This window comes from Primulina huaijiensis, chromosome 8 (genome assembly GCF_012295235.1).
Source record: "Primulina huaijiensis isolate GDHJ02 chromosome 8, ASM1229523v2, whole genome shotgun sequence".
NCBI classification, from domain to species: domain Eukaryota; kingdom Viridiplantae; phylum Streptophyta; class Magnoliopsida; order Lamiales; family Gesneriaceae; genus Primulina; species Primulina huaijiensis.
The window spans coordinates 22,396,450-22,406,811 of NC_133313.1; the positions used below are offsets into that span (position 1 = coordinate 22,396,450).

At 35.9% G+C, this 10,362-nt stretch overlaps 1 protein-coding gene across 1 annotated transcript; it reads right to left on the bottom strand.

Moving 5' to 3' along the window:
* Positions 1-2,896: 2,896 nt before the first annotated feature.
* LOC140982002 (calcium-transporting ATPase 1) lies at positions 2,897-8,293 on the bottom strand. Its single transcript, XM_073448417.1, has 7 exons — positions 7,843-8,293; positions 7,024-7,078; positions 4,998-6,937; positions 4,383-4,541; positions 4,072-4,243; positions 3,703-4,001; positions 2,897-3,526 (listed from the first exon to the last, which is right to left on the bottom strand). The coding sequence occupies exons 1-7, from the start codon at positions 8,014-8,016 to the stop codon at positions 3,260-3,262; spliced, it is 3,066 nt and encodes a 1,021-aa protein (XP_073304518.1). The 5' UTR covers positions 8,017-8,293; the 3' UTR covers positions 2,897-3,259.
* Positions 8,294-10,362: the final 2,069 nt, after the last annotated feature.

Sequence of the window (10,362 nt, forward strand, 5' to 3'; positions counted from 1 at the left end):
CATTAACTCTTCTCTAAAATATTATATATAATATTTAACTTCTAGAAGAAAAATGATCTTGAAACCAGACAGGATCTTGCAACAACTGTGGAAAATCATAAAATACTGTTGCACACATATATAGTTTGCTCCAAGACTTTGGTGAGAGATTAAGTCCAAGCGTTGCAATGTTATTTTAGTTTATAAAGCTTTATAAATTAATTCGCACAAGAATTACCATAATTTGATTTCTGCAAATTTATTGCTCAACAAACTACCTTTTACTTTCCATGTTCGCTTTCTAAAGTAACTTTTGGCTAATAAATCAGTTCTTGCATGCCTTCAAAATGTCTTTCAGTAGTTTCCTCGAGTAGTATTTTCCCGATAGCAACATATTTTCGTGAATTAATGAGTCTAAGAAAGACGCACCCAAAGTTGTAAAATGCTTATATATGACATGCAACCGAATGAAATACTACTACTTTTCACAATCTTCAAGATATGAATTATCGTGACGCAAAGTCAATTGTAACAATGAATACAGATAATTAATAACGAACCTCGAATTTTCATTTATACATATTGTTGGATAAATGAAAAGAGAAGAAGAGGAAGAGTGAGGAGTTGTAAAGGGAAGTGGGATGTCTCAAGTGTGGCTTGTCCCACATTGAGTTAATAATCAAATAAAGTCTCCCTAATAAGCTCCAAGTTGAGACAAGGGTTTGGGCCCCAAGAGGTACCAGAAGTTTTTAGACGGGGGAAGACGCTAATAAGTTGTGTCTCGGTGAACCAAACACACACGTGCGCGCCCGGCCGGCCTGCTCGGCGCGGCGCGGTCTTATGACCAGAATCCGCACACATGCGCGTGACTTGCTGTTTTCTTCGCAGATGGGCAGAACAAGACGCGCATATGCGCGAACCTTTCTGGAATTATGCATTGTGGGCAGAACAGGGCGCGCATATGCGCGAGCCTTTCTGGAAATCTGTGTTGCGAATCTGTGCATGCGTCCCTCATAGAAAAGGTGGGTTTCAACCAAACAATGTACCCCTTGACTGAAGTTGTGACTCTTCTTCACATCCGGTCAGTAAAGACGTGACTTTTCTGCGCACCCGGTGATCATCTATAAATGATTCCTCCCTTCATTTTAGAATGGCTGATCATTTTTCGAATTTCTTGTCATATTGCTGCACTCTATTTCGTTTTATATACTTGAAAGTTCCTGCATATTTTGTTCGTTGTTGCGAGACTTGTAGTGCTGCAAAATCTCGGATTGAAGTCGTTGTATCTTAGGGACGATTGCCTGCAACGTATAGCACTATATACGGGCAATTTCGTCTTGCGGACAAAGGAGATTCCTTGCCTCGACTTGATCTTATTGTTGCTGCGTTTTGTTCGTGATTCAAGTTGCTGCGCTTTGCTCGTGTTTAAAGTCTTCCAACATATCCAGGGTAATATCTTACAAACACATATATCCTTATCCTTAACTCTTAAGGATGACTCGTTTGCAATTATTAAGGAGCAAAAGGGTCACTGTGTGGATACTTGTAAATTGTGAGAAAAATTTACCATTAATTAACCATTTTAGTTTATATGATCCTTGTTGGTTGCATGTGCTTTCATATATGATATGCGTAAGTATATGTTTGTTATTGGTAATTTGTGGTGAACTACTAAATCTTTCAACCGTAAAACTACTATTATTTATTTATGTGTGTGTGGTGCAGGGAATACACCTTCAGGTGACATGCATGATACCTCAAGATAAATGTTGACGATATTGTCTTTATTGATACAGCAACAGATCATGTAATAACCACTGATGATTTCTAGTCTGGAAACGGCTTAGCGTCGAGGATTTTAGAAGATGGCGGTGGAACATGATAGATTCTTTTTGTGCATGTATTCAACCTGTTCGCGATCATTTTCATTTGTCAATGGGAAATTAACTAGCTAGACGTCATCGTTATATTCGGATGTGTCATGTGGATAATAAGGGTCTCTATCTCCCACATTCACAGAAAAAGGCTGATCGATTCCCTTGCTGATACAGCTATTAGTCACAATTTTTTTCTTTGGTATGGATCGGAACTGGCTTCCTCATCGTGAGTTGGGAACTTATCTTTGAGAAGATATAGTGGGGATTTGAATTATGTCGCTTATAAATTTTTTTTAATAACTTCGTTTCTTTCCTTTGAATCTATTGTTCTCGCTTAGAACAAGAAAAATCAAATAAAGAAAATAAAAAATGAAATCTTAATTCAAAAAAAAGAAACTTAGAAAGGTGTGTATAAAGAGCGGATAGAGTGTAAAGTTTCTGAGGATATTGGAATCAGGTGAGGACGATTAAGATCAGTAATATAAGAATAAAATAAAAATAATAGAAAATGATATATTATTTAATCTTATATCCCAAATATTATGATAACTAGTAAATTATGTGTAAAATTATAATAATAATTTATATAAGATTTTGTATTTTATTATATGATTAGGTTTATGTTTAATTTAATAATAACAGATAGAAATCACTGATGGATTATAATTTAATTTGAGAAAAGTAATACGGAAAATAAATTGTCAATTTTGAATAAAAATGTTAATATAAAGACAATTTGAGAAATAAAAGATAATATCGACTGTACACTAATTATCATTTATTGACTCTTGTAATCATGTATCCCACTAATTATCATTTATTGACTCTTGTAATCATGTATCATTCTATTCATTATCATTCTCCATCTACCATAACGTTTTATCCTTTTTACAATAGTGTCTCATTGCAATAGTATGCATAATGATTAAAATCATCTCAATTTTGTTGAAAAGTGGATAAATTTAACTGAATTTAAATAACTATACCAAGATATTCGATACATAACCGAACAATAGTTATCAAAATCCTAAATTACAGAATATACTCGATAGATAATTCTCAATAAATCGGGAAAAAAGTAAAAGAAGTTGACAGTCATCAGAATCTCACAACAAAGCCAAGGCAGCAGTATCGTATCATTTTACAAACGTTAGTGCATCAAACCAAATACAAGAAAATCTAAACAAAGCTTACAAAATCTTGATCCTTCTAAAGACGAGAGACAGCCAGGCAATGATAAGGGTATTTGATTCTACAGTCTATAACCATTTTCTATTCAAACGCCTCGTCTCATATAAATGATGCAGATAGCGTCAGAATCCACAAAATTTACCTCATCAAACTGGAAATGAACGATGCAAGTGTTTCCTATTCTAAGGCTTCAAATCTGTAGGGATGATACTTCAAGAATTGGAGGAGTTTATTGTTGATCCTACGGGGATCATCTTCACAGCAGCAGCAATAGGCATGCCGAGAAACCCAAACAATATGCTAGCGGACCATTGCCGCAAAGTAAGAGGATAGGTGTTGGCAAAAGTGCCTAGGAATTCGACAATGATAATCTGGAAGAGAACCGTGCAGCTTAAAACGCCCACAAAAACATAGTTGTCAAGTATGCCTTTGAAGACATTTATTTTCTCCATTTCTCTAGAGCTTATCTCGTTGAAAACCTGTGAGAGGTAAAGATTACCGTGAAATTCTGGAGTTGACAACTTTTGAAGTAAATAAGAGCAAAATTTATTGCAAGGAAGAGTAATGTGAGTAATGCAAAATGGAGGAACTTTAAAGTAACAGACAACATAACATGCATAAGAAAGATTATTGTTAGTTTCATGTTGAAGAATACCTGACAAAATACAAATGAGTTGAAAATGAGAGTGTTGAGAATGGTATCCGAGTTCTCTCCATTAAGATAGAAAACAGATTTTCCTGAAGTTTGAAGATACCATATAACAACGAATTGATAGATAGATTGTCCAAGAATGTTCCTCCACATGACATTGCTGATGAAGTTCCCTTTCCGGCCAACGGGTTGTCTCCTCATTAAGTCATTATTTGGCGGTTCAGTGGCTAGTGCAAGTGCTCCAAGTGTATCCATGATCATGTTGACCCAAAGAAGCTGAACAGCGGTGAGGGGGGCACTGCCTGAAAGCGTGCGACCAAATGTGAGTACTATTTTCAATCCAAGTTTGCATATGCATTAAACACATGTTACCTGTCAAGCAGGCTGATGAGAAATTGACAATAAGAGCAACCACATTGACAGTTAGCTGGAATTGAACAAATTTTTGAATGTTAACGTAAACCGAACGACCCCATTTCGCCACTGTAACAATGGTGGAGAAATTGTCATCTAGAATTATAACATCAGCACTTTCTTTCGCCACCTGGAAAATTGTAAACCACAGAGTAAGTTTCTTTTACATTCACGACACTGGTTTACAAAATGCACACAGAAGTAGAATATATGCAAAAACTTGCCACTATGATATCAAATATAGTCTATTAACTAACAGAAATTATCACCTCAGTCCCAGCAATCCCCATTGCTAGACCAATATCAGCCTCATGAAGCGCGGGAGCATCGTTTGTTCCATCTCCAGTTACTGCAACAACCTCCTCAAATGTGGATCGCAGATGTTTCACGAGGGTATGTTTATCCATTGGTGAAGAACGAGCCATCACCTTGTAAAGGAATATATCAGACATCAATATAGAATAGTCATATTAAACCACATGCATAAATAAATACTAAACAAAATGTACTTTTGTCAGGTACCAGCTTAATGGCATGCCAACAACCAAATGAAAGACTTTGGTGGCATTTAATTGGGCTTCCTGTTATTTCAAACTCAAGAATCAAGATTTTTAAAGTCAGTTTTTGAAAGTATCTTTGAATAATTTTATCAGAAAGTGTGTAATTCAGTTTTTGAATCCGAACGTGAGACTTTCAAATTGGAAAATGATTTAGAGTTGAACATTACTGGAACTGATGTGCTGTTAGCAAAGTGTATATTTTTCAGAGTTGATTTTGAAAGTGGTTGAAATTTAATTTTAATGCTTAAGTGGCAATGGGAAGAAAACACAGAATTGATCATGGTAAACATGAAAAAAGTAAATATGCATCTAGCATACGAATACCTGAAGTTTTGGAATAAGCTCTTGCAACTCTTCCTCGTTCTTCATCCGAAATTCTGGTCCTTCAATTGCGATACCATCATCAGTTAGTATGCCACATTCTCTAGCTATTGCCTTAGCCGTGTTTATGTTGTCTCCTGTGACCATTCGCACCATAATGCCAGCTGACTTACAAATAGCAACAGACTCCTTGACTCCAGGGCGAACTGGATCTTTTATCCCAACAATTCCTATTAAAGTATAACCCTCAAATGGGATAGGGTTTTCAGCAGAAAAGTCACTTCCAATATCCCTATATGCGAGGCACAGGGTTCGAAGAGCTTCACATGCAAATTCATCAATTGTATCCTTCATATGAGTGATGGTTGACTCATCCAGAGGAACAACCTCACCATTTGAGTTCAGAAACCTATCACAGGCATCTAAAATAATCTCAGATGCTCCTTTGCAGTGTGCTTGGAAACCTTCTCCAGGTAACTCCAATGCTACACCCATGCGCTTCTTCGTAGAATTGAATGGCTCGACTTTGATAATCTTTGACACTCGTCGCTCTGCTAGGAAATCTCCTCCAAGAAAGAGGCCAAATTCAAGCAGCGCAGTCTCAGTTGGCGTGCCAAGTATTTCAATTTTCTCATCTTTATTGATGACAATATCTCCTCCAGTGTTGTTGAATATAGATTTTTGAAGCATTTTCACCACAGAATCAGGAATATTGGAGCAGAAATCTGAACTTTTCATAGAGCCACTAACTTCTTTTCTCTTTCCGCAAATGCATGCTTTCACAACCGTCATGTGGTTAGTGGTTAGCGTCCCAGTCTTGTCACTACAAATAGTTGTGGCTGATCCCATAGTTTCACAAGCTGCCAAATGGCGGACAAGTGCCCTGTCATTCATCATCTTCTTCATTGCAAAAGCAAGGCTCAAAGTAACAGCTAAAGGCAACCCTTCAGGAACGGCAACCACAACAATCGTAACAGCAATAGCAAAGTATTCCAGCATTTCCAAGGCTTCATCTCCAGACCAGCTCCAGTAGGAACCTTGATTCATTTTGCGGGTAAAAAGCCCTTGCACCAGAACGGCGAAGGTAATAACAGCAAAAAAGAGACCTATTTTTCCAATAATGGTTGCGACTCCATTCAGTTTGACCTGCAAAGGGGTTTCATCATCACCGCCTTCACTAAGAGTAGCCATCAATTTACCCCACTGAGTTCTCATCCCAACAGTAGTAACTAGCATTTTGCAGGATCCATCTTGCACTTTAGTTCCAGATAAGAGGAAAGGATTTGCGGATGTCACATTTATGGGTTCACTCTCTCCAGTCAAACTAGATTCATTTATTAACAAAGAATAACCTGAAACAAAGAGTCCATCAGCTGGGACCTGATCCCCAATAGAAAGATGAACAATGTCACCCGAGAGCAAATCAAATATCGAAATTTTTTGTCTGTAACCGTTTCTAGTAACCTGAACTGTAATTTTTTTCTTTTCCTTGTCCAAATCCTTGAATTGCAATGATTGCTTATAGTCACTTGTAGCAGTGACAAAAACTACAAGAAGGATACTAGCAACAATCCCAAGTCCGTCATGAGCGCCCCTGGGCCATCCTTCAGTTGCAATGCCAACAACTAATGATACAAGCGCACAAAAAGCAAGTATCATGAGGGTAGTATCTTGAAGGGCTTCCCATACAAAAAGCCAAAAGCCCTTTGCCGGGCTCTCGGCGAACTTATTAATTCCATAAACTTCTCTTCTGTGGTCAAGTGACTCATCTGCAATACTAATCCCATTGGTGAGACAAGTCGAAAGCTTGCCAGCAATACCGTCCACGCCAGAATGAACTTTCAACTTCCTCAAATTATGGCCTTCAACAATTGATCCTAATTCATCAGCACAAATTTCAAAACCTGCCTCCTTGACTGCCTCTGGCGCTGTATAACTTATACCTGGAGGTATTGAGTGGAAGATCAGTATGAAGTAACAACAAATGTTAAATCTCAGTTTGCAGTTGCACAAGTTTCTGAAATCTGACCTTGAATAAAGCTCAGAGCAGCTTGGGAAACTAATACTGCTACTCTAAGTTTTTCCTGCAACGCGATAGTATAATCACATTTAGTTTTCCATTGAACAGAACAATAATGATTCTTCTGATAGATAAGGGAATAATATTGCGCAGCTGAAGACTCAATTTCACATTGCAACAATAAAATTCCACAAGGATTTCCACCATGAAACACTTTCTAAAATCAAGTAACTTCTATAGTACAAACATCTTAATAATCATATTATCCTAAATGATATGCATAAACTTTATAATTCAACATGGCGCCATCTTTTCCAAGAGTATGTTTGCCGCACATCCTTCCATAAAACCCGAATGAATGAAATGAATAAACCATATTTTTTTAAAACCGTTCCATTATTGGCTGAACGTTGTTTTCAGAGTTTCACATGGATTAAGATACACAAGTCGAGAATTCACACTGCAAGATAAGTAAAACAAATGGTCAAAAAGCTCAGTTTGTGATAAAAATTGCTAAATAAACAAGTAGTATTACGTGCGATGGAATCCACAAATCACGTTAAACCAATCGAACCAAGATGTTGTGCACTGCCTGCTGGTCCACGATATAGTTTGATTTGAATTCAATGTCATAACAAGAATAAATCAACTCCCCCAAAAATAGAGTACTTCGTGAGGTGAGAACAAGAGATAATAAAATAAACAAATAACAGAAAAACAAAGGAAAAAGTAAAACATCGGACAAAAAAAGTCAACGACGACTCAAAAGAAGATAGCAAAGATATTTTTGAGGTAACCAGAAAAAGAAAGATTTGACCAATTCAAAACCTGGTTAGACTTCTGGATCTCACGAACTTCGAAACGTTTCGACAGATTAGCAGTGAATCTAAACCTCCTTTTACGGTTCTTCACCAGCCAACACGCTTTCCTCCATCTCTGCAACGCTTCCTCCGATGAATTCTTCGCCTTCACTTCCGAAAAATCCTTCATAAAACTCCCCATTCTAATCCTAACTCTTCCTACCTTTACAGATCACACAAAACGGCGGTAAATGTCACCTATTCTAACAATACAATACAGCTTCTGGAAGAAGGCAGTTGACGAAGCTGAACATGAACCGATTTTTCATCAGTTTTACCCGTTGCTGAGTAGAAAAGTATATTCAAAGGAGTAAAATATAAGCAAGTTGTTGGATGAATGCGATATTTTTATTCCCAAAGAAATAATGACGGAGGCGGAGTGGAAGCACAGTCGAGGAACTTCAACTACTCATTTTAACCATATATATNTGTAGCTGATAAATTCTCTAATCATTTTTTGAAAGAAAAATTAAATATCTGTTCTGCTTTACCTTCTTTATTTTGACTCTTTTGGCACTCCAAGAAAAAGTATAATAAGAACTTGTTTCATTGGCAGTCCTAAAATTAATTATATTTTGTCGTCCTCCAATATATCCGCACTAAAATTTAAAATGTTTGCCCAAACGAAATTTCCAATTCTTTTCATTATTATTGTACGTATTATGACTTTTTCTTTCTTTCTCTCTTTTGCTTTCTCAGCCTTTCTCCTTCTTTCTTGCTTTTTAATAGCTTTTTGTGATACAAGCCTTTAAATTAACTGGTTAAGAACATATTCAAGGATTGTGGGGCATTAATATTTTTCTAAATCAGAAATTATAAATGTATAAACAAATAATTATAAAATTTAAATTTTGAATAATACGTAATTTGATTGTTAAGTTATATAACCCAATCCTATATTGGGAATGATCTAAGGCTATTATTGGCCTCTAGATATATTAATATAACCCCCACTGCCCAGACAGAACCACAAATAGTTTGTGATTTTGGTCTTTAAAAAATTGTAAACAAGAAGAAGTTGGTATAAAACTTTCGAGGCCATGGCCCATTTTGGTACCAGCGTGCTCTAATTCTCATGAGTTGTTACCAATTTGCTTTCTTCAAAAGAAACACTATGTCTTGTTGTTCCAATAATCACCAAACGTATGTAATTGATACAATTTTTTGAAAAATTATATATTTCCCTATTGTTTAAAGTTTTTATAATATAGTTAGATTTTTTTATTTAAATTCTACCCACTCGTTATTATACTTTTTTTTATCTACTCAAGCATGAATCACCACGTCAGCGACTGGAGAACCGCTTGCGCCGACAAATTTGGGGTGGAGAGATGGGAGAGATGCCCTTCGATGCTAAGCGAACACACCGTCATCCGCCCTTCTAGGTGGTTCTTCAGATATGCCGTCATAGTCAACAGAACTAACTTGTCTTTGATATGGTAATGTAAAATTCAATCATATTTAAATTCGGAAAATTTATATTTTGAAAGAAGTAGTAATATTGGATTTAGATTGAGAGAAGGGTAGAAAAAGGGCAATTTAGGATTTTATAATTATGCAAGGCTATATTATTTAGCAAACAAGGATATTTTTAAAAATACAACTTTAGAATACGCTAGAATAATTAAATTCCTCTTTAAAACAAATTACATATTGTATTCTGTAATGTAATTTATGTTATATATATGTTACATATATATAATAAATAACAACATTTAAAATATCATTTGTGAGGTGTCCTGACATTACTCCAATGGGTTTTTTTATAAATAATTTAAAAATAAAAATTTATTTTAAAAATAATTCAAAAAAAAATTTGCACAAATACTTAAATCCGTGCTTTCGAAGCACAGATACTACTCCACGTGAGAATTATTGAACATTATCTGTGCTTCGTAAGCACGGATGCTCCAACGTGAAGCATAATCTGTGCTTAGTAAGCACGGACGCTCCACGTGGGCAAGAATCCGTGCTTACGAAGCACGGATAATGCTCACGTGGAGTAGAATCCGTGCTTCGTAAGCACGGATACTCGTCCACCTCATCCGCCACATCACTTTTTTCGTGTTTTGTAAGCACGGATACTCAATACTACTCTTTTTTTTTTGTTGTTTTGCCTTCAATAATTATATCGATGTACCTCAATTTTGTATTTTTCTTTCAATAATTCAATCTTTTTCAAAATTTTCACGTGAAATTCTGAAGAATGTCAGTCAATGAAAAGAATTCTAATCAGTCAATTAAAAGTTTACAATTTTTTTTTAATTTTATAGACGCGTATTCTATATAATGTTGTGAACTTCGAAATGAGTTATAAATTTTCTCTTGCATTCGGCTTAAAATTTTCAATATCCTGAGAGATATCTCGTTCGAGCATTCTGCTTAAATTTTCTCGGCAAAATGTCTAATATTGATGTACTCTAATATTTTGGTGGTCATGTAGTTATCGATAATGGATCGATTGAATATAGTATTCCATTTGTTAGAC